Source organism: Emys orbicularis, chromosome 8, assembly GCF_028017835.1.
Source record: "Emys orbicularis isolate rEmyOrb1 chromosome 8, rEmyOrb1.hap1, whole genome shotgun sequence".
Classification (NCBI taxonomy): Eukaryota; Metazoa; Chordata; order Testudines; family Emydidae; genus Emys; species Emys orbicularis.
In genome coordinates this window covers 4,646,963-4,672,229 of record NC_088690.1, presented here as the reverse complement: position 1 = coordinate 4,672,229, position 25,267 = coordinate 4,646,963, and the positions used below count along the sequence as shown (strand labels likewise).

General features: G+C 40.6%; 1 protein-coding gene across 2 annotated transcripts in view; it reads left to right on the top strand.

Annotated features, from left to right (window-relative positions):
• PIK3R3 (phosphoinositide-3-kinase regulatory subunit 3) overlaps window positions 1-22,919 on the top strand; it is a 317,953-nt gene extending 295,034 nt beyond the window's left edge. For both annotated transcript variants that reach the window (XM_065410143.1, XM_065410145.1), the window contains 9 exons: window positions 9,655-9,766; window positions 12,193-12,291; window positions 13,736-13,916; window positions 14,883-15,008; window positions 15,968-16,110; window positions 18,779-18,955; window positions 19,853-19,927; window positions 20,330-20,500; window positions 21,668-22,919. In XM_065410143.1, coding sequence (XP_065266215.1) covers window positions 9,655-9,766; window positions 12,193-12,291; window positions 13,736-13,916; window positions 14,883-15,008; window positions 15,968-16,110; window positions 18,779-18,955; window positions 19,853-19,927; window positions 20,330-20,500; window positions 21,668-21,869 — 1,286 coding nt within the window. In that variant the 3' untranslated portion in view covers window positions 21,870-22,919. The remainder of the gene's footprint in view (window positions 1-9,654; window positions 9,767-12,192; window positions 12,292-13,735; window positions 13,917-14,882; window positions 15,009-15,967; window positions 16,111-18,778; window positions 18,956-19,852; window positions 19,928-20,329; window positions 20,501-21,667) is intronic.
• The last annotated feature ends 2,348 nt before the right edge of the window (window positions 22,920-25,267 follow it).

The following is a 25,267-nucleotide window of genomic DNA, read 5'->3' as shown; positions in this document are numbered from 1 at the left end:
CTTTAACAGGGTTTAAATAAAGAACTAGATAAGTTCATGGAGGATAGGTCCTTCAATGGCTATTAGCCAGGATGGGCAGAGATGTCCCTACACTCCATTTGCCAGAAGCTAGGAATAGGTGACGGGATGGATCACTTGATAATTACCTGTTCTAGTCATTCCCTCTGAAGCACCTGGCATTGGCCACTGTTGAAAGACAGGATACTATCCTAGGTCTGATCCAGTATGGCCATTCTTATGTTCCTGTATTCTTAACTTTGATAGATAATTATAGATTTTTATTTTAGAACGTTTTTGTGTTTTTTATCAATTTAAATGCCCACAGTTGTGGGAAATTGGAGCGTGGGGGAGTCAGACTGTAATTACTGAATGGCAGATTTTGAGTTTCAAAAAGTTAGCCTTGTAATTATTAAAACATAAATTGTCAACATATACAAAGTAAATAGCCTTAAATTAAACTCTAAGTTCTCAAACAGCATTTTTCTTATTTGTCTGTCTGTCTAAATTTTGATTTATCTATGAAAATATTTTTTGTCAATTTGTGTATGTACAATGCAATCGACGTTTACCAATAATCCTAATCCTTCCAAGTCTGGTAATATGGTAATGTAGTTTATATCTGCTGTTTTACTTGGTCTCAGCAGACATGAAACAGATTGTTGAAGTGCTAATAAGAATGCTTGTTGTTGGAAAAAAGTTGCACTATTCAATCTAATTATTTTAGGTTTATAACCTTCTAGATTCAAGCAATTATAAAATATCCAAGGAAAGTAATATGTTAAATAAACACGTTCATTCTTGGTAGCTTTGCTAGAGTTAGTGGAATTACTGCAGCGGTAAATTTGGTCTGTTGTAATGAACTGACTATTTTGTGTACAGTATGTGTATCCCTGATCTCTACAGGATGGAATCAGAATAGTTTATGTACACTGGCACTATATTGCGGATGAAGAGTCTCTTAGTAAAATGGTATGCTAAGGTCCTGTACTTTGGAAATGTATTTAAATCTTCCTGCTTCAAATGTGAAGATTCAAGTGGCTGTGATGTTCTACAGGGAGACAATCATGATGCCTTTGTGCCACCCAGGACAACTTTGCTCTGCACTATCCTCCCACCTGGCCTTCAATGGAGGCAGAAAGGGGCGTGGCTGCAGCACTCCAGTCATATCCGTAGCTGATATCCCTGAGGCTGCTCTAAACTCCTGCTGCAGGGATTAGCTGAGGGTCAAGGAGCTGCACATGAGTGAATTGGGGGGTAGCTGAAAATCTAGCCCTCCAATTTCAGTTGGATTTATACCAGTGTAAATGAAAGAAGAAGAATGAGGACTTGGTTTCTTTTTCATAGTAAACACCTTTAGTGCTTTGCCAAGGGACATATGAAAACAATTTTCACAATTTGCTCACCGGAGGGGTTTCAGTGGGGTGGAGGAAACTTTACCCTGGTTTAATGATGACAGTCATATTACAGTTAACAACTTTGAAAGTTGAATGCTGTGGTGATGGACATAGCATAAGAATCTGAACATATCCAACAAAAAACTTTGTTGTGAAGCAGTTCGACTTGTTACACACAACATGCCTGACAAACCCATAAAAGCAAGAAAACAAAAAGTTGAGCCACCCTCCATAATTTTTGTTCCTCTGCCCACCATACATCTTAACTCTTGTCTGCCTTTTACCGTTCTGCGTACACACCTTTACCATGTTGTTTTTTCTCCCAATAGTAGTAGTTGTGAATGCTTGGCCTAGAAGTTGGCTGTGTTGGAAGAGAATAATTTGGTAAAAGGTTTCATGGAAGACTGGCATCTCTAGATGGGCAAAGTTAAGGTTGTGGTGCATGGTCTGTGGTATCTGTGGTAAGGTGGATGGAGAAGTAGAGGGTATCTACTATTGAATGGCTTTCCTACTCGTTACCTTGCTTTTGTGGAGCTGTATTTTGGGGTGGGAGGTTAACATCCCTGCTTCACAATGAAGTCTTGTGTATACACTTCCTAATACTGAATTGGGGATGGAGACTTGGCAACAGATTGGATAGAATCTGTGTTGGATAGAATCACAGTGGCTGACAGAATATTTTCTGTCAGTAGCTGTGCATGAACCCTTGTGTCAGCAGGTGCACAAGAACCCTTCTGTTACAGGTTACAAATTTCTAACAAAAATTAGTTCCTGATGAACAAGGTTTTCTCCTCCCCCCCAGTCTTCCTCGCTTGCATAACACAGCACATAAGCTTTAAATTATGCCATGAATAACTGCTAAAAATTACCCTAAACACAACTTTGAATAAAGAAACAACTTGTTGCACCAAAGCTACTCAATCTACACAAAACTTGATAGAGAAGTGTAGATTGGTCAACAATGAAAAATGTAGGCCTGCCAAAGAAAAATTTCATTGAGACGTAATGAAACCAAAGCAAGCAAAAACTATATAGAATATTCAGAGGGCATAAAATCTGGTGTGGAATTTCACACCACCCTCCTCTACTTTTAGACAGGAATTTGTTCTGTTCTAAGCCCACTTGAAAATATAGTTCTAACTATAGAGTAGCTAGGTGCTTCCACAATAATGGCACTACCTTATACAACATTGCATTATGACTCCCAGAATATTAATCAATTGTCTCAAACCTAGAACTCAGCTAGGGAGCCATTGATCTGTTGTGATCCACTTGCCCTAAAATGTGTTCGGGGGGAGGGGTGTGGAGGGTGGGAAGTAGCAGCATTCGTATTTGGGGGTTACAGAAAAAAAAAAAAGGGATCGTTTAAAAACAAAAACCCTCAGATGACTTCACAAAAGTGCTGTGGCCCACAATTGACTCCAGCCTACTGATTGGGAGCCATGGTTCTGCAAGTTAGTCTTGCAGTTGAGTGCTTTTCTGTACTTCCCATTGTAAATCCTATGTCCCTAGGAAAATACTAGAAGAAAGGTTCAGTAATGCAGACATTCTTAGTCTAATTGGCATCTGTCTCAGAAGCTTAAATTAAAGTTTAATTAACTGCAGACTTTTCTCTAACAGAGGGGTAGCCGTGTTAGTCTGAATCTGTAAAAAGCAACAGAGGGTCCTGTGGCACCTTTAAGACTAACAGAAGTATTGGAGCATAAGCTTTCGTGGGTGAATGCCCACTTCATCAGACGCAAGCCTTGCGTCTGAAGCGGGCATTCACCCACGAAAGCTTATGCTCCAATACTTCTGTTAGTCTTAAAGGTGCCACAGGACCCTCTGTTGCTTTTCTCTAACATGCTAATACTGCAGCCAGAGAATCAATTGAGTATGTGATAGAACTAGATGCCACTTGGTGATCTAGCATTACGAAAATCAACGCACTTGCTTTTTCTTGGAGGAAGCCGCTTTTACCACAGACCATAACTCCTGAATTAGTCCTGGCTAAAAAAGTCCACATTTTGGTTCTTTAGATTTATAATTGTTGTTTTTGTGTTGTGTAGTTTTCTTTAATTAAAAAAACTATCCTTTTAACATTTTTGCATGAAAAGGGGCAATTGGACTAAATTGATACTGGCTGTAACTTCAGTGAAGTATGTATATCACTAGTTACTTCAGGGATGAATATGGCCCATTGACTTGAAAGATTTAAATTCCCTTGTAAAGAGGGGGGAGAATTAGGAAATGTTTAAAACTCAATAATATTTGGCCAGCATACTTAGTTCCTTGGGCTGGCTTTGAACAAGATTTGACTTAAAGGTTTCTATTTGTATTGCATTTTGAGTAACATCTAAAAAATCCCTATGCATTCAAGAAAAAGCATCAGAACTATAACTTTGCTGAAGTCTAATCTCTGTGCCTGCATTTCAGGAGAAGAAATTGTATTTCACTTCTGCAGAACAGCTCAGCCCAAACTACCTGCTGGAAATTGCACAGCTACATTCTGTGAGCTGACGTCATGCAACATACGATCCCAGTACTTTGCTGCCATTGGCTGAAGTGCTGTCTCCATTCAGAAATTAGTTTTTCCAACGGACTCTGATTTGGGATTGGGGTTGAGTTTAGAAAGCAGGTTGTGAAGGAGCTTAGGGTTGTTAACGAGCAAGCTTTAGCAAAACCATGCTAGTATAAAAAATAGCTCTTGCCCATGCAGGAGTAAGAGCCTGAAGAAAAGCTTTGTGTGGCTCGAAAGCTTGTCTCTCTCACCAACAGAAGCTGGTCCAATAAAAGATATTGCCTTTCCCACCCTGCGATGCATGCCAGGCAGTCACTGAAGTCTGGGTCTAATCTCAGTAACTCACTGATGCAGGGGAAGAAATGTCTTGTTCAGTTGCAGCATTGGATTTTGGAAATGAGGTGTGTGTTGAAGCTGTTCTGAAGAATTTGTGTGTGTTTTGTTTCCCTGGTGCTAAACATTTTTCATGCTTTAATAAGAGAAATAGAAACAAAGCACTGTCATTTGAGAGCTGACTGCTTTCATGTCTCAGGAAAAAAATAGTTTGTGGCCCTGATTCTGATCTTACTGCAGCATAACTCAGTTGACTTAGTGGATTTACTCTTCTCTCTCACCAGTGTGAGATCAGATTTGTGCCCCAGGAATAGACTGTGGAAAGAGAGACCGCTCCATATTCAAGGAAGTTTTGTATTCTGCACACCCTACACTCCACAGTTTTCATTTCCTTTTTATCCTCACTTTATTGTAGGCTTTTAACTCAGTATTTTGTTTGTCAGGCATAGTTTTATGAAACTAGACTTTAAGGTCCTCCGCAAATTGGTATTGAAGGCTAAAGCCTTACTTTTTATTTACTTTTCACACACATAGATCTACCACAGAACTTCCTCTAGTTATACTGCTGTTAGTTTTCATCAGTATCCACACACCACTATTTTAAGATCACTTATGTAATTCTGTAATTTATCACTGTACAAATGCTGTAAAAGCATCAGTGTGGTAGCTGCTTCACTACTCCAATACATTTGGAGTAAAAGGCACTTGCTAAACCCGTAAATTAAAAGCCTCTATCCCATTGCTCATCGTTCTAGTTTGCAGAGCCTAAAATATTTTTACATTCAGCACTTGGTTCAGGTAGCTTCCAGTAGATTACAGTACTGTCAGGTTGAAAAAGTCAAGCAAGAAATATTAAAGGATTTTGGCATTTAACCATATTACATGTTCTGGGTAAACTGAGAGTGGGACTATTCACTTGAATAGGGGTTGTAGGACCAGGCTCCAACTAACTTCTGTCGAATCCTTTGTGTGACTGAGTTACAGGGTTAGGTCCCAGATTCTCTCGGAACAAAACGCCCAGTCCTGCAAACACTTATACAATAGAACTACCTGCTTCACTTCAATGAGATGATGCTCCTGAAAAAAGGCTACTCCCATGAGTAAGGGTTTACAGTGTTATGCCCAAAGTCTGTTGCCTATCCGTTTTTTCCTATGTTACATATTTCACTCAAATTTCGCTGACTGTAGAATAACATCACCAAGCAGGCAAGCTTGTGATGCTAAGAACTGATGTTTATCTGGCATAGGGAAGAAGGGGAAGCCCAAATCATAGCAGGGAGACTAGTGCAACATCTCTACAGTTGTACAGAGCTCTTTAGCTCCCCTGGAGTGCAGCTCTTTGTTAAAGATCCCAGTGCTCTGAAGCACTGGTTCTCAACTTTTCCAGACTACTGTACCCCAAGTTTCACCTCACTTAAAAACTACTTGCTTACAAAATCAGCCATAAAACTACAGAAGTGTCACAGCACACTATTACTGAAAACTTGCTGACGTTCTCATTTTTATCATTTAATTATAAAATCAATTGGAATATAAATATTGTACTTATATTTCAGTGTGATACTTGAGCCTGTTTTTTTACTTGTGAGCCTTGTCTGAAGCCTGAGCCTCAGGTGGCAGGGCTGAAGCATGTAACTTAACTTCATGGGGCCCCAGGCAGTCGCCATGCTGGCCCTGTATTTGCAATCCCCCTAAACCTGTCCTGTGACACCCCCCCACCACCACCACCACCTGGGAGCTACAACCTTCAGATTGAGAAACACTGATCTTCCAGGGAGTTGAGTACCAATCTAGACCTTTGTGTACCCCCAGGGGTACACGTACCCCTCGCTGAGAACCATTGCTCTGAACAGAATAAAACTGCAAAATAGCTCCCTCGTGCGCAAACAAGCAACATACTTAGCAGCCTGCAAAGATTAGGATCTGACCCTACAAACCATCCATGTGCAGAGGATCATATTCTAAAGGGCTGTCTACATGAAGATTTCGTTTGTGACAAGCTGGGGTGTGAATCTACCCCACACTTGCTTGCCACACACTAAATGTCTATCCCGCTTTGAAACAGGACTAGATTAAAGCACACTAGCAAACTGTTAGTGCATGTCAGCAGGGTGCTTATGGACAAGTAGTGCATGGCAAGCTAGTGCGAGGGAAATTCACACCCCAGCTTGCCACAAACTAAATGGTCTTTTAGAGGAACCCTAAGAAGAAGCCCTTTGTCATGCACAAACTTCCTCCCATGGCAGGTTTTTTCCCTTTGATGTAGCAGTACAGTATCCGTAACATCTGAAGTAATCAATGCTGTGTAGAAAAACAATGCACTTTCATGAAATTTTAACTGAGACACAGAAATGATAGTGTCAATTGTATTTATTTCTGTTTATATAACTTCCCAATTCAAGCCTACTGATGTGTGGGATCAGTAGATGTGAAGAAACAAATCTGGGGCAAATTCTGTCCCATTCCTGGTGAGTAGGAAGGACTCCTGCTCTGTCTGGACGGGTCTGGTTCATTCCCACAGGAAGTTCAGATACAGTGACTTAAACCCCCCCCCACCTGCACTGGTTTCTCTACACTACAGCTTCCAGCGATGGAGCTGCACTAATGCAGTGGTGGAGAATCTTAAGCTAAAGCTGAGAATGGACATGATCTTCATGTGTAAAGATCAGCTCTGCCAGAATGGTAACCCCCAACATCATATTTTGTCTGTGGTATAAGACAGACTGAGGAAAAATTACCACCAGTAGCAATTTCTGAATCTTTTATTCTGACCTAGTATTGAAGGCAGATGTTAGCGACTGAATTCTAAGCATTGTCTAGTTCATTTAGAGCATGCGTGGCAGAAATATCCAAATGTGAGTTTAGAAAGAAACTGTCACTGTACCGTTTTTCTTTTTTTGTAATCCAGAAATATGACTGAACAGAGACACTGTGGATAAAATAACAGCCAGTTCAACTTTAGTAGTCAGAAAACAAAGCAGAATCATAGGGTTTCAGATATACTCCTGACTTCAGTGATACTCTGGATTTACATTGCTGTAACTGAAATCAGAATTTAGCTCCTAGAGCAATGCTCCCCAAACCTTTTATCTCATGCCCCTCCCATACCCCTGTCCATGCCCCCGAGCTGGGGCCGGGAGCAGGGCCGCAGCTCTGGGGGAGAGGGGTGGGTCCAGACAGGGGTAAGGGAGCCAAGCCTGGGGCCACAGCTGGGACTGGGCCAGGAGTGGAGTGGGGGGCCTGGAGCTGGTAGCCAGGAGCAGAGCTGGGTGGTGCTCCCTCCCTGCCCCCTGTGGGGGCTGGCCCGGGCCCCAGCCAGGCTCCCCAAAATGTTCCTCAGCATCCCCCTGGAGGGGCATGCCCCACAGTTTGGGGACTTCTGTCCTAGAGGCTGCTTCAAGCAAGGAGGTAGACTAAGGGAAGAACTTAATTCATTCTCAGTAGTACCTGTATACCGTCTTAAAGGGCCGCACAGCCTTAACTACCATGGTTATCAATCAAGGGGCCACATTTAAATCTAGTAGAAGCAAATAACTTCAGTTAAGCCAATGGAATTGCACCCTGCTTTATTGGTCCTCTAGACTCCTGCACACCTGGACATTCCCAGCTGAACCACAAAAAGAACCTGTATGCTGCAGCTTTAACATTCAGTACCACAGAATGAATGCTACTATCTGAATCAGGTGCTTGGTCAGTAACTCCAGAGTGTGAATGTCTGGGTCAAGGTTCAGGTTAGTTTAGATTGGCTTGGTTGAGTACTTGCTGGTTTGTCCAAGAACAGTGAAGGTACTGTGTGCTGGATCCTCAACATGAAATGGCATTTGAAACTGCAGTTAGAGCACAGTTGTTGTTGTTTTTTCAATGTGGGAGGTGTGGTTCAGAGGGGAACAGATGAATGGCTCTAAGCAATGCATCTCTCAACGTCCAGTCACTCTGCACATGAACTAGAGATGACATTTTTTTGTATCTAGCGATCATAATTGCATTCCTGCCTGGCACCAGATTGCCATTCTTAATGCAAGTGCATGCAGTCTTGCATTGCTATATTCAGTACTTTGTGAAGCACACCTTCTGGAGGCTGTGTAATCTAGGCGTGGGAGCATGTGGTGTGTCTACACTGTAACAATAAACCCACAGCAGTGAGTCTCAGAGCCTGGGTCAACTGACTTGGGCTTGCGCTAAGGGGCTAAAAATAGCAGTGTAGATCAGTGCTTCTCAAAGTCGGGCTGCCGCTTGTTCAGGGAAAGCCCCTGGCGGTCCGGGCCGGTTTGTTTACCGGCCACGTCTGCAGGTTCGGCCAATTGCGGCTCCCACTGGCCATGGTTCGCCGCTCCAGGCCAATGCGGGCTGCAGGAACCTGCGGACGCGACAGGTAAACAAACCAGCCCAGACCGCCAGGGGCTTTCCCTGAACAAGCGGCGGCCCGGCTTTGAGAAGCACTGGTGTAGATGTTCCTGCTCCGGCTCGGAGATCCAGCCCCCTCACCAGGTTTCAGAGTTCAAGCAGGAATGTCTATCCTACTATTTTTAGCTCTGTACCAGGAGCCTGAGTCAGTTGACTAGGGGTCTGAGACTTGATGCCATGGGTGTGGTGTCCCTTTTGTGCTGCAATGTAGTTGTATCCATGGAGAGTTGTGCTCCCTTGTGACATGGCCTCTACTCCTTACAGTTCAAAGGGGAAGCTTGACAATCTAGACTGTGACTAGCCCAGCACCAGTTTACTCCCTTGCTCTTCTCCTCGCTCCTCATTCCCTATTGTATACCGAAGCATGGGGCAATGGTTGCAGTCCTTGTGTTGCTAGTGCGGAGTGAGGTCTAGCTGAGGTTCAGACTAGTACCCTCCTCTTTTCACCAGTCAGCAAAGTTGATCTGTCATAGGAGGAGGGAGGGCACATTTACTCTTCAAAAGCGATGGCAATGGCCCCAGGTCCTCTGAGGACTGTAGCTGTTACACAGCTACACTCACTCACTCACTTTCTAGGTTGTGACCTAAGCCACAGTCAAGCCCTCAGTATTTTGCTTGGAGCGGTGAACAGTTAAATTATCCTAGTTATTGTGATTGTTGTCTTGACTCCTCTTACCAAGAACTGCCACTTCCTGTGAATTTCCCACTTGTTCCATTTAGAGACTGGATAGTTATTTTGGAGCCCAGCTCACTTCTTTTTGGCATATGTTGTACTAGTATAATGGGCTTTAATAACTTACGAATTCCATACATTTTGGAGAAAAAACACATCCATACTCAAGCTGCCTGTTCTCTCCCATTAGTCACTGATGGGTTTCTATAACATTTCCTTTGCCTTGCCTTATGTATGTTTCACTTCTGGCTTTTGTTAACTAAAATATCTTGACTGTTAACTTCTTGAAGTTTTAGTGATATAAGCCAGAAAATTAAATGGGGGAAAAAAATCTGTGTTTTGTTTTTCAGCTCTTCCTCCAAAGCCCCCAAAACCGATGACTCCGGTCAACACAAATGGAATAAAAGACAATTCCAGTTTCTCCTTGCAGGATGCAGAGTGGTACTGGGGGGATATTTCAAGGTAAAGAATGTTTACTGCTGGACTAGAATGAGCCTTTTTAAGCTAGGAGTACTTGTGGCACCTTAGAGACTAACCAATTTATTTGAGCATAAGCTTTCGTGGGCTACAGCCCACTTCTTGCTCAAATACATTGGTTAGTCTCTAAGGTGCCACAAGTACTCCTGTTCTTTTTGCGGATACAGACCAACACGGCTGCTACTCTGAAACCTGTTTAAGCTGTGCTCCCTTTGAGCCTGTATATGCTCAGACAACATCTCACTTCAAGTGCTCTGCAAAATCTGGGCCTGAATGCAGTTCCTGAAGTGTATGTTAAAGTATTCTGCTGAATTGGGAACTGAGTGTGTTTAATGTGTTCTGCTATGGTTATTGTTCTAGAACAGTAGTTCCCAATCTTGTGGCCACCATTGTTTTCTTGAATTAATGATTCTTTCTACAAAATCTTAAGATTTAAAAAAAAAAAAACCCTTTCTAGCCTTTCTGGTTGTGAAACAAAGCTGTTCTGAATGTACTGGCTTCAGTTATTAGATGTATTAAACATACATTTGGGAATGAGCAATTCATGAAACTTTCAGTAAGTGTGTGTCTTTTTTATGTAAAGAATAAAACCAATAAATTAAATATGCTAGAGCTGAGAATAAAACAAGAATGTGAGATGCTGTTTTGGATTGCTGTTTGCTTCGTGGCTGAATTGTCTAGCAAAAGATTTCATTAGCCCCACTAGCTTCTTCGAGCTTTAACAGAAGAAAAAAGATCCGGATTGTGTCACCCTTACATTTTAGTACCTTACTCAAGTAACCCCATTTAGATCAGTGTGAGGGGATAGCACAATTCAGGCCCTTAATGAACAGTGGCAAAACCTGATCACAAAACCCAGTGGGCTTGATTCTGTTATCTTAAATCACTTTTACAGTAGTATTACTACACTGACCTAATGGCATTGCTCCTGATTTACCAGAATAAATGATCTCCGGATGAGACCCAGTATATACAGTTTTGCAGGAATAGCTTTATATATACTTTATCAGTTCATTTCATTTTCTTTTACAAAATACAACCCACAAATATATTTCATCAGTTGTCAATCCAGCCACCTTGGGCAACAGATGGGCTTTTCATTGCACCCTAAAAGCCATCAGACATTTACTCTATTGGACTGAGGACTGGAGAATAAGTTAGGGATCTTCCACAATGAACTCCATCTCCAGCCCCCTGGGCATTACTAGAGAATGAAAGCTCAAGCATCCTAGCCATTCTCAACTGTTGGAGACATGGAGAGGCCATCTCTGAGATGTGTAAGGCCCAAGCCATAAAGGGTTCTGTGGCAACAATTTCCCCTTTTCTCAGATACCATTCATATCTGTAATGGAAATTGTTCTTTTGAAAGAGATTCTCCATCCAGGATAGTTAAATGCCAACGAAGAAAACTTGTAGAGAATGAAAATAAGATCTTACAGCAATATCTGAATTAAAACATCCATTATGATTCCTTTTAAAGTGTAGGTATATTGCCTGCATCTCATGAGTGGTGGTGAGGATACAGGAGAGAGGTGCTCTCAATCAAATAGATAAAGTGTATGTTTGTAACTTGCCTCTGAGATCCTTGTGTGAAAGATGCTATAAAGGACAAGGTATTCGTTTTGTAAGTAAAGCGTGGTATGTAATTTTGGGTGGAATGAGTTTCCTGAAAGTTTAACTAACACTCTTAGCTCAAACATTTCAAATGAAATGCTTATGGGTCTTACCCATTCCATAAAAGCCTCTTCCATTTAATTAAAAGAATAAACCCTAAATTTCTTCTCTCACAACAGTTGAAAATTAGGAGTAATTCCACTGGAATTAGTGGCATTACAGTAGTTATAAAACTGCTGTAAAAGAAATACCTGAATCAAACACCTAATTGACCTTGAGACTAGAACTGTGCTATAGTGTGGATACTTTTCTGACACAACTTCTGTGAATGACCGTATTAGTGCCAGTTTCTTAAAGGACCAGAAGTGCCTTCACAAAAGTCACCTGTTTCCAGTTTGGATTTAAATGTGAGCAGATTCCAGTGAAAGGTTTTGAACTTGGTGATTTCTCTGAGACACAGCTGCTACTGTTGTTATACATAACCTTCTTCCTAAACAGCAGTTAAGTGCAGCTGCTGGTTTTTGCTAAAAGTAAACAAGTTCAAACCGGTCTAAGATAGCCTTAAAGGCTGAACAGAAATATTATCCCTATGCGTATCCTAAATCTGAAATAAGAGAATTTGAAAAGCAAACATTCAATCCTCAGATTGCAGTTGATTTTGAAGGGAAAACAGAAAGGAAACCTAATTCCTTACGCACCCTGACACTGATGGCCTCTCTTTGAATGTGTCTATTTTAAAGCAAATCGACTATCTAACACTTCTCGTTTATCCTTCTTCCAATCTTTCATTCCTCCAGGGAGGAGGTAAATGACAAATTACGAGACATGCCAGATGGAACATTTCTGGTGCGCGATGCATCAACCAAGATGCAGGGAGACTACACTCTGACATTGCGGTAAGTGTTGGGTATTTTCACTCTCTCGTCTTACCTTGCTTTTAGTAGTCTCGCCAATGTCAGTAGATACCACATTAGTATTTTCATGAAATGCCCTCAGTTGTTGTCTCCATTGGATTGGGAACATTTCTCCAGAGATTGCTGATGAGGAGTTTGGAATAAGGAAACAAATGACCAGCTCCTAGAAATTCCATCCCACTTCTTATGCTGAGCCCGGTGCATATTGGGATAGTACTATTTGGATATCTCTGTGATGCAGACATAATCAGTAAAGGTCCTAGTTCTGTATCTCTCTGTGTCTCAGTACTTTGATTTAAGGAGCTTCCGCTAAGCTGGGACACTGCACTTAATGACACCGATTCTGATTGCACAGCAGAGTGAAACTCAGTGCAGAATCTGGTCCGGTATGTTCACAAAATAGTAGGATCAGCTTTCTTCAGAGTTGCCATGTTGTCTTGGAGTTCAAAATCTGCTTCCTTTTGTGAGTTTAAAAATGTACTCTTGTGGCCAAATTCTGCTCTGACTTGCACATTGCACAACCACACTGAAGTTACTGAGGATAATTTTTCTATCCAGTCAGGATTTTGCCTTAAAGTCTAATTAATGGTGGTCTGAATTTTTAACCATATAGACATGTATCTGCAGGAGCCATAAATTAAGAAAGCAGATAAAGGACAGAGCACTGTTTAAATTTTTTGGTAGTAGGGGGAAAAATGAGCAAGCACTTCTAGAAATTGCCAGCAAACACAAACCTGGATAATGTCAAGTCCTGGATTAATTACCCTGTTATAAATCCTTCTAAGGATTTATTTAAGTTTGAGTATCCAGTGTTAGCATCCAACACTTGAGATTGTTTGTTTGATAATCGGTTTGCAAGTACATTTTCATTTGTATAATACTTTGATCTTTCCTGCCTGTATGTCCCTCATTATTCCCTCTTTCTCTAAGAGGGATCTAGGCATCTCCTGACCTTATGTGTTCTTTGGGTTTTTTTTATTATTATAATTTTTGGGGGTTAGTACTGAGTTTCATATGCCTAGTTGCTCACCTTGGGGTTTTTTGCGTGGCTGCCTTAAAGAATCCTGAGCATTCCCGTGAAGAATTTCTGGTTAAACTCAGGTCTTAAATACAATAAACTAGTCCCAGAGTGAACACAGGAAGAGATTTACTTTGGGCTTTTCTGCTGCTCAAATAAAACTTGAGGAGACCTTTTCTATTTATTTATTTTTATCCTTTTACATATTAATAAATATTAGATAATTTAGTTACAAAGGTACATATTAGATTGTCTGACTAGCTACAATTATTCTTGTGAGTTGCCTTTATGAAAAACTTAGCATGGCTACTCATACCGTATATGTGGCGGCTTGTGTGTGTGTGTGTCTGCCCACACGCGCTACCCATGCACACAACAAAACCTCTAAGCTAGTGTATTGCCTTACAGGAAGGGTGGCAACAACAAACTGATAAAGATTTATCATCGGGATGGAAAATACGGTTTTTCTGATCCATTGACATTTAATTCTGTTGTGGAGCTGATTAACCACTACCGCCATGAATCTCTTGCCCAGTACAATCCTAAGCTTGACGTGAAGCTGATGTATCCAGTATCCAGGTATCAACAGGTGAGGTTTCCAGAGAGCCCACTAACTGTTAGCAGATGTGTTTTGTAGTTTTTTCCTTGCCATAAAACTTTCTATCTAGAGCCTGGATTTTTCACATGAATCATGTGAAAACTCAAAGCCCTTTTATGCTTGAAAATTCAACTTCACATTTTCAAGAACGAAGTAGTTGTTCCAAGAGTGCATATGGTCTAAAACAATAACCACAAAGTTGGGAGAAGGAGGTCCTGACCTCTACTTTGAGTACTCACACTGACAGTCTTTATAATTCTCCAGCTATGTAAACATTAAATTCTGCTTCACTGCATCCTTATGATGTAGGTAATTGTCATTGCCTGTATTTTACAAGTGGAGAAGCTGAGGCTGAGAGATTTAGTGAATTACATGCAGGGCTCTGTGGTCTAGGATGCAAAGCAACTGTTTATGTACAAAATATGTTAAAATCAGTCACTGGCAGAAGTGAGAGTGGCACCTGGCTCCTTGCCCTGTGCTTAGTTCTCTAGATCCTGGGGTTTTAGGCTGACACCTACTCCTTCTCCTCCATGCTATGCAACAGTCTTTTAACGCTGAGCAAAATGTCTCCCAAAGTTGCTGCAGTTTTCCACAAGTTCTGTGAACTCTTGTTTTTAAAACAAACAAACATTTGATCTTTCCTGCCTGCATTATTCCCTCTTTCTCTAAGGGGGATCTAGGCATCTACTGACCTTATGTTGCCTTTGTTGGGTTTTTTATTATAATTTTTGGTTTAGTTCTGAGTTCCATATTCCTAGTTGCTTTCTTTATAGACTGTGAAACTTATTTTTTGCTTTGTCAGACTAGATCTCTCTTCTATACTTCTAGAAGCCTGATGTAAAAATTGCTGCATAATTGATCACAGAAATATGCACATTTACTAGGTTGACAAGGAACAGTGCTTGGAGAAACTACTTTGCCTAAAGAATTACCTTCTTTCTTTCCTGATATACACAGGATCAGTTGGTGAAAGAAGATAACATAGATGCAGTAGGTAAAAAGCTTCAGGAATACCACTCTCAGTATCAGGACAAGAGTAAAGAGTATGACAGACTATATGAAGAATACACCAGAACATCACAGGTCAGTTTTCAAAATAATCTTTTGTTGATCATTACAGCAGCTGTCTGAAAAGCTGAACTTCTATCCCTAGTAAGACAGTGAAACAAATAATAATAAGGAAAACAAAACGTAAGCAATAGGTAGCATATTTGTCTTTTCCTTGATTTCAGTTTGGGGCTTTTTTTGGTGTGGGGATGACAATTACAAAGTTAATAAAGGAAATGTGATTGAATGTAGTTTTTCTGTATGAGATACGGCACTGCACTCCTGGAGGAACGGCACAGCCCAGATGAGGGTTTTAAGCTATCACAGACACCATAGCAGCTCCCAGCATAAAGCAGAACAGTCAGAAGTGATGCTGTTCTATACAGTGCCTGCACCACAGATCTCTTCACTCAGCTGGCTAAGAGAGATTTCCAGGAACTGCATGCCACTGTGTCATCATACAGGGGCCATAAAGTAGGATAGAATCCTAGAAGAAGAGGTATCTGGAAGGGCACTGCCCTGGTTCTATGATGTTACATGTTATATAATATCTTGATCAAAATTAGACCTTGGGCTTTACAGTATTGATACTGCATTGTTCGGGCTGGTTGCTGTAAAATAAAAGGTCTCATCATAACTTTAATATTAGTGCTTCTGGCAACAAAACACAAACAGCTAGAACCAAAAATTTTAATTTAAAGATCTGTGATGGGATTCTCTTTCAAAGAAGCCTAATTACAAGTACTTTTTAACTTGGTAAACCTTGTGGAGGAAGAAGTGGTCCGCTTTCTATGAGACTTTGGCTAAAGTGGGTTGGGTTTTTTCCTCTTCAGTAAAAATCAGACATTGCAACAATTAATTAAAAAAAAAAAAAAAAAGTTGAAGGTTTCTTTCTGACGATCAATTTAGGAAGCATAACTGAGTCTTGTGCTTGTAACTTATTTCAGGATGCAAATGACTAAGAATGTTTTTTGGTTTTGGTTTCTTTTGTATAGGAAATTCAGATGAAGAGAACTGCAATTGAAGCATTTAATGAAACCATTAAAATATTTGAGGAACAGTGCCACACACAAGAGCGATACAGCAAAGAATACATTGAACGATTCCGCAGAGAGGGGAATGAGAAGGAAATCGAACGGTAGGATTTCAAACCATACTTGTGTGTGTGCTCCTTACGTAGACACACTAGTAAAGCTAACAGAAAATTCTGTTAAGCCTTCTTTTATACAATTAAAGAAGTTCAGTATGTTTACTAAAGATTTGTATTCCTTTGTTCAAATATCCCAAACAGTTGTGCACTGTAGAGGACAATCCTGCATTTGTTGGGAGGCAGACTGGATGATCTCTGGTCTCTAACTTCTATGAATCTAGATTTTTATAGTGAAGAGCTCTCTTCAGGAAAATGTGAGGTTTAGATGTGTATATTCTTGAAGCTCAAGCAATACTGTCTGGAGAGGGGGAGAAATTAATTTACAGCTAAAACGTGAGCTAAAGAAAAGTTAGCTGATTTCTAACACTCACGTGTAGAGTGAATCTCAGAAATGACTAGCTTGAAAGCACTTGTCACATAATGTGCTCTTGGATGCCCATTTAGAAACTCCCATTGACATTGCTAAGAGTTGCATGTGCATCGGAGATCAGGATTTGGCCCCAATTCAGTGCCTACAAAGGTTCTTTAAACATTTGGAAATTAAGAACAAACTAATATATGTAAAGCTGAAAACTTCCATAATTTTTTACTACCTCTTTGTTTGACTTTGATTACTGTTGTTGTCAATGAGGGTTTTTTGAGTAGTGGAGACCTGTAGGGAAGGTAGTAGGCACTCTCCAAAGTGTGATTTCTGCCCTGAAAAATGGCCACTTCTGACTCAGCAGACCTTTTCCTTGTATGTTTTCTTTCCTTGTATGTACATAGTCTTATGTACTGAATCTTACACAAGCAAACGTTTTGTTTTAAATCATAGTAATGCGCAAGAGAGCTGAATTCTGTTCCTCCACAAGCATTAACAAAATTATTTAAAGTTTCGGATACATGGGTTAATCAGTTTTCACTGGAACATGTGTTGCATAGGGCTTAATTGGGTTGCACAAATCATGCCCTCATTTGTGCTGCAGAATCTCTAACACTGATGTGTGAGAAGGAAATAACCTAGCTTGACTGTCCGATCCCCAGCTGAATTTGCATGGGATACAGTTAAGAGAGAGAGCGAACATCTCTTCACTTGTAAACTGAACATATTTGAAATGGAGACTTGGTAATTCTGGAACCCCACCATCCCAGGAATTAGTGTCACTTCTCAGTGAAAGACCACACTGATTTTTTCCCCCCTACCTGTCCATGGCTATTGGTCTCCTAATGCAGTTTGAATGAGGAGCTGGATATGATCATATTGTAAGTCAATGTGAACTGCATCAAAATTCTCTTCTGTTAGAATCTGATCTTAATGTATGTTAAACCGCACTGTTAGCCATATTTTTGTAATGTAGATTGAATTTCGATCTGGCCGAAGTCCACACGAAAGTTAATGGTTGAGGCTCAAACCTCTATTGCCTGCTAATAGCAAGGTGCAGTTCTTATTGTCAAGCTTTGCCAATACCTAAGCACAACAAAGTCATGTGATCCCTTCTTAAAACTCTTGATACTTATCAGTTCTTACGTAAAAAAAACTATCCTAGTTTAATTGCCTAAAGTTACTGTGACTTGAGCAACTACCTACTATAAACCAAAAATTCCCCTACTCTGTGTTAAAAATGTTTATAGTGTGCTATAAATGTATGCTGCGCTTAACACATCACAAAGTAAGATGCTATCCCTTTACTAAATAGTCCAGATCTAGAAAGCTTAACAGCAGAGCAGCTTTGCCTATTTTATAGAGTTACACAGTAATAAAATGTCTCCAAACATTTGTGCAGAGTAGATACTAAACTTCCTCTTCTTAGTATAAGCAGTTGCATTTATGTGCAAGGAATACAGTCTCATTCCAGTGTCCTAAATGTTCTTAAGATTTTTGCAAATAAACACAGCTGTAGGTTGCCCTATGGTAAAAGGGCAAGTACGATGGCTAACCTGACCCTGACATGGCATTGTCTGAATTGCAATAATATCCTTAGTGTGATTCTACTCTGAAAAGGGACTTTGTAAAAGTGACATAGTGGGACACCCATGCTTCACCCTGACACCAGAACAGTTGTGTCAGTGTGTTTATAAGTAAAGTAAATGAATGTGAGGGAGAAGGGGAGGTTGTTAACTGCCAGGCCTGCAAACCAATTTGAGATCTGAAATTGAGTCAAGCAGGGTTCTTTCCAACTTGCTCATCATTGCCAGCAATAAGTGTCTGCTGCAGGCCAAATCCTGTTGACAGTGACACCTGTGCTAGGGTTGTATTACAGGTTAGAACTTGAGTAAGCAAATCTGAGCATAGAGAAAGAATCCGATCTAGCTCACTCCCAGAGCTATGTTGGCTTTGTCAAGAGTAAAAAAAAAAAAAAATTGTCTTACATTTAGAAACAGATCTTAAAATTTATGACAGGAGCAGATCCAAGGAGTAAGTAGGAAGCATCCTTTTAGTCACTTTTCAGGGTAGAACTGCACTCCGAACAAAATGAAAGCGCTTTACAATAGTAGCCACTACTAAACTGATGGTAACACAAGAGGAATGTGATATAAAGAAATGTGGCTCTTTGTCTTCCAGTACTGTGTATTAGAGGTAAGCCATTCAATAATAACATTCTTAAGGCTAGAGCAGTCTGGACTGATTTTTGTTGTATATTTCTCTCCCTCTTAAACATTACAAATTTATTTACAGAATTATGATGAATTACGAGAAATTAAAATCACGCCTGGGAGAGATCCATGATAGTAAAATGCGTCTGGAGCAGGATTTGAAGAAACAAGCTCTGGACAATAGGGAAATTGATAAGAAAATGAATAGCATCAAACCCGATCTTATCCAGCTACGCAAGATCAGAGATCAGTATCTTGTGTAAGTAGGCAAGCCCTGTGCACCTCAAAACAATGTCTGTGATTAACTTGGTTAAAGACAGTTGCTATCATTCTGTATATTCATTATACTAATGGGAGTCTGGTCTCTTCTTTATAATCACAGTTGTGTGTGCACTAACAGGAGACTAGACCCGTGGTATGAAATGATTGAGTAGCTGGTTAGCCTTTCACTGCTTCTGTAATAATAACTTCATGGCTTATTACTGTAACTGTCAGACTTCAAAGCATGTCTGGTACACCAGTACACATTCTACAATATAGGTAGCTTTCATGTGAATTAGAACATCATGGATGATACCCTCTGACTGACCAAGTGTCTTCCTCCACTAATGTTAGCAGAAGATGCAGAACTAGGTTGAGAAGAGCAGAGGGCAAAGTGGTGGCTCCTTAGAATGGCGTAATCCCTCAGAAGCCTTTACTACCCAAATCCATAGGATTGGAACTTCACAGGTTGGGAGGGCCATAGCACTCCAAAGCACGCTTCCCTCTGAGCCTTGCTGGTATCAGAGAGAAGGTGAGAATGTTACATGAACAGAAGCACCAGTGACAATGCATGCTGTTCTGGGGGAAGGAGGCAGCCACAGCCATCATCAGAAGACCCAGCATTCCTTTCCCCATTGACCTGCAGGTCTAGAGGTCATGCCTCTTCTGCTGCTCCCTCCCCAGTGAAGAGATCATTCTAAGGAGACTATATAAGGGTGTACTGTGTAATGTTGTCTGGGGTCTGTGTCTTTCACATGGGCTTTAGTGCACGTGGGTAAGCTCAGTCTCTAGATTCTTTCTCCTTATGGGATCTATGTCTAAGCTTCTCTTCTGTTTGGTCAGTAGCAAACAACTAGAGAACATATTAATGCTCTCTATTTTCTCATCCCGACAGATGGCTCAATCACAAAGGAGTGAGGCAGAAGCGAATAAACGACTGGCTGGGAATCAAAAATGAAAATATTGATGAGTAAGTGCCCTTGTACATTTAATCTCACTGATAAGTGGCAGAGCTCCGGTCTTCCCACTGAGGATCTCAATAATATGAAATGCCGGTTTCTGTATAAAGGATTGGAGTTTTTTCCTAAGGGAAGGTTTTGTGTCCTGTGAGCCAGAATCTGTTTTCAGCTAATGTGCATGTGGCTACCTTTTGAATAAGGATTCTTGGTTGACATTAAGTGAATATTAGCAGGCTGGTCTTCAAGCTTGAGCTGCCTCTTCCCAGATGTGTTTTTTTTTTTTTTTTTTCCTTTTTCTTTTTCTTTTTATTTTCCTTTAGAATGCTTTCTGCAGAATAAATCCTCCTCTTTATAACTGATTCCTTTTGCGACTGGGTTATTGAGCTAACAAATTCCATCTCCTCTTTCTCTAGTACTTACTTTGTTAATGAAGAAGATGAAAACCTGCCACATTATGATGAGAAAACTTGGTTTGTTGGGGATCTCAACCGTATCCAAGCAGAAGATTTGCTCCGTGGGAAACCTGATGGAGCATTTTTAATTCGAGAGAGTAGCAAGAAAGGATGTTACGCTTGTTCTGTGGTGTAAGTCTGTTCTCTTTATGGTTTAACTTACTCAGAAACCTCTAGATTGTCAATCTCAAGTATCTTTGCCATTTGAATTATTTTAGAGAATTCAAGTCACCTTAAAATTCACACATTCAAATGAGCACAATATGCAACAGATGCATCTAGGTTACAATGGCACAACTTTGCTGCAGAAAGCTGTTGGTTTGGAGGTACAGGTCTTGTGGTCCTTATGATCTTCAGTCATGTAATCACTAGGCTATAGTTCTGCAGCATTCCAATAAGAAACTCCATAATAATCTATGGCCAGATATTCACGTCGCTCTCTGATGAGGAACATTAGTAAAGTTTGGATTCGGAAATGTTCCAAGTGACACACGTTGAGATTTGTTCTGATTTGCAGACATGCCAACTCCAGATCCATATGGCTGCTATGTTTAAGCTAATGATAGTACTTCAGAAAAGGCATATTCTTTCTGTTGATCAGTATTATGCCACAAGATAGCACTGAAATGGCATAATGTAACCTGCTTTTACTTGTGATTTGGATTATGAAAGTTCCAGCATGGGGATTATCTAATATCTGATCTTTCTGGCAAATAGTTCCCAGGCTTGTGGAATAATTGTGGTGCTTCAGTAAATGCCAAGTTAGGGACTTGATTACTATAACTTCAGATAACGAACTGACTTGGGAACCCATGCTGTGTTTGCCGACTACCAAACGTAGCCCAACATTCTGGGCTAACTGCAAGGTACTGGTGAAATGCCGTTTTGAGAATCAGTCCACTTACCTCTGTCAAAAATCCATGGAAAGAAACTAGACAAAGCAAGTCTAAAGTAGAATTGGACTGGAGCTAACTTAGCGGTTAGCAAAGTCTGGGCTGCAGTGCCCTTTCTTGGTGGTCCTCGGAATGAAAGTTTGAGAAGTAAGCAGTGGGGGTTGGAGTACTGAGATAAGAGCTGCCCCATGTGAAAGCCTCTTCGTTATGTAGATCACTTTGTAAGAATGTCTAACCACTCTTCCTAGAAGCATATCTTCTGCCCAGAATCTCCATTATAACATCCCCTTCATCTTCTATCTAGAGTTTTGTCATTATTTTATTGATGCAAAATCAGCCTTGCTATAATAGTTGCCTGTTGACATTTAGACTGTCATGTTAAACTGTCCTGTTTCTTTCCTTGCAGAGCTGATGGCGAAGTTAAACACTGTGTGATCTACAGCACTCCAAGGGGTTATGGGTTTGCAGAACCATATAACCTGTACAGCACACTTAAGGAATTAGTCCTTCATTACCAGCAGACATCCCTCATTCAACACAACGATTCCCTAAATGTCAGGCTCGCCTATCCTGTCTACGCACAGATGCCCTCCTCCCTTTGCAGATAAATTCTGGGGAGGGGGAAAGTGTTGGCTATCTTGGATTCTTTTCTACAGTTTTTATTAGAACTCTGAGGGCATTCTTTCTCCTTAGACTGCTTGTTTTGCACAAGAAGTGATTCTGTGAATGTGAATCAAAGAGGCCTAGCAGCAACAAGACGACAACTTGGGTGTAGGTGTCCTGGTGCTACCTAAAGCTCAGCTATGCTTTTACACTGATACTTTTTTGTTTCCTTCCGGGGGGAATAAACTCAACATAAACACATCCAAAAAACTGGAAGCAAAACATTTTATGGAGATAATTTTTGGCCAGGCACCTTCAGCAGAACTTTTAATTGGGATTTTTTTTCTTGTTCTTGTGGAGACAATTTTGAAGCCTCTATTGAGGCATCAGTAACGTCTTTCAGTCTTAAACTCCAAGAAACTAGGGGGGGAAACTCTACACAGCAATGCGCTCTCTGTTAATTTTAGCAGCTTCACTGCAATTCAGCCGAACTTCCAAATGAGGGCTTATCTTGAGGAGGCGTGGAATTTGGTGAGAGAAGACCAAAGGAATTACGGGAAAGCTTCAGGTTGTTATTTAAAAGGAAAAAAATCCTTATAAAGAAAAGTTGCTTTATTTTTTACCAACAGTAACAAAGTTTTGGTTTCAACGGCACTACAGGTCTTCGCTTAAAGGAAATGTTTATAACCAAATTGAACCCACCAAAACTTTGTTCGTTGCTGGATTGAGCACTTATGGGGGAAGGTTGCATTAGCATCCGCATATACTTTCTACACCAAAACTTGAAACAAATAAAAGGAAAAGCTAAAACTACTTGTGTGGTTTTGAAAACTCTAATCTGTCTGATTTGATGTATTTGCTCCTCCTTCCTCTCCCCTCTTCCATGGTTTTTTTTGTTTGTTTGTTGTTATTTTGGGACACTTCTTTCCAAATCTTTTAGATACTATGCTTTGGAATGTAAACCAGAATGAAGCTGGCCACTCATGTTTTGTGAGTTCTGTTGCTGAATGATGAACTATTCTTTTGAAATCCTTGTAACTTTTTTGTAATGTAAGTATAAAGAAAAGGTGCAATGCAGTGCTTCTGGATGGCTTCTTATACCAAATAATTACATGAAGACTGGTCCTCAGATTTTTTCTATTATAAATAGTATGCTCATTCATACAAATGCCCTTTGACTTGTTCACCATGGACCAGATTCTGATTTCCGTTACTCCACTGAAGTCAGGTACTCAAGATTTTATGCTAGCAGAATCTAGTTCCGCTATGTATGGCCATGTTTAGTGTTGGGCAATAATAAAAAATTAACCTGCATTATTTGTAAACACAGCAGCCAGATAAGTAGTAGCCAAAGGAGGAAGTGGATCTTCTGCTATGAGACAGGCATAGACTATTCTAAAAACTACACGTTCTCTTGTGCCATCTGCTGAAGCATCTGATACTGTCAGATGCTGGGTAGGCAGACCCTAGGTGTGACTTGGTGCAGCAATCCTGTGTTCCTTAAATGCTTAAGCCAAGGAATAATTGCACTTGAAGAGAGATGTAGGTTGTTCCTATTATATGCTTGACTCAGTGTTTTGATTTGCTCCTACTGAGTCTCTACAATGGAAAACTAAATTAGGTGAGAGTAGCTTTGTTTGGCAACAAAGCACAAATGGCAAAGTAATTATTCCGGGTGTGGCCTTAGAATTAAGTTTTTGCTGTTTTTAGGGGTAGCATTTTGTATGTAAATTGCACAGGCAAGGAAACAGTCTAGTGTTAAGACTCAGGACTGCAAGTCAGGAGCCCTTGGGTCTGTTCCTGACCCTGCCACTGACTTCTTGTTTGAACTTGAACCATCTATAATCCCTACGGAATAATGGCAAGGTTGTTGAGGCTTAATTAATGTTTACACTGAGAAATCAAACAAAGGCACTATAAAATACTGTTAAGCAGAGTATTATTTATTCATAAGTAGGGCTGTGACAGATCTTGAACACTGATAAATAATAGTGGAAAGGGCAATTTAGATTGCTTGGCATGTCCAAGCAACACTTTATTTTGCACTAATGTGCCGCTGGTTAAACCCAGCTGCTGGTTAACCAGCTAGAATGTGATCTTCAAATGAAGAATTGTCAAGGCTTGAAAAGCCCCACAAACTGAAGCTGGTAGATGTTTCGTGTGAGAGGAGAATGAGACTAAAACAAGGCCCCATGCCAAATGACCCAGTTTCCCCTGGTTGGCTACTACGTTGCTGGTAAAATGTCTGTCCTATTCAGCAAAAACCTAGATTCGTTGTTCCAGTTGTAGGTCAGAAATGGACATTTTTTTATTTTATTATTTTTTTTTAATAAAAGCAACTTGCCACATCTCTTAAGTTACGGGTAATCCAGTGCCAGCAAAGCATCATTCTCATGCTTTATCTCTTGCCCCACCAGCATGCTCCCTGCCATTGGTTTCAATCTAGACTACACATAGACTGGGTAGATTTTTCAAAGGCCCAGAAAATCTACTGCATTACATCATGAGTCTTCTCTTACTTCCACTGGAAACTCTAGTGGAATCAATGGAGTTGTTCCTCATTCTCTACTCACGCTGGTGAGAATCTGCAAACTGTGAAGTGTCTTGCAATCTGAACTGTGACATAGGTTTTCATATTAACCAAGCAAAGGTCAATTATTAAACTAAATCCTGGCTCAGTTTCTCAGCACCACTGGCAGTGGTGCAGGAAGTGGAACTACTTCTGAAGGTTTCTTGTAGTTGAATCTCACTGAGCTTGTGATGTGTTAGGCCAGATTTCACTCTTGGTTTTGCCTGTCTAAATTCCAAGTAATTCCATTGGCTTCTGTGAAGTGACTTTGGCTTTACAGTGGGGTGTGAATGAACTCAGAATCTGCCCCCACCCCATTTCAAATTTCTTCACCCTTCACAGGTGCTGCATTGTTATGAGCAATACATCCATCCAGAAAGCTAAAAGCCATCTAGAAGCATTTTAATTCTTTTCCCCCCTACATTTCAGATTAGGACTGTGTTCAAATTAAAACCTAAAAGTTCCTCACTTTCTCCATCCCTATCTCCCTGATGACTCCTGATTTGTCCATGTGCCTTTTTGCACTTGATTTAGGCACACGAGTTACAGCTTGCTAGTGTTTTACCCATTTTATGGTCACACATGCCATTGCACACCTCCTTTTGCATCAGTTTTTGCACTCGTGGCAAGTGAAAAATGGGTATAAAACCAAGTGAAATACATAGCAGGTATAATCCACTAGGGGGCCGGGGCCTGCTCCCAGTCACTCCAGTTGGCCTGATCCTGCTCACTCACTGGTATAAAACCAGTGTAACCCTGTTACGCCGCACAGAGCCACTCCTCTCATGACTGAAAGAGAAATTGGAATTAGGCTCAATAGGTGCAGGATTGGGC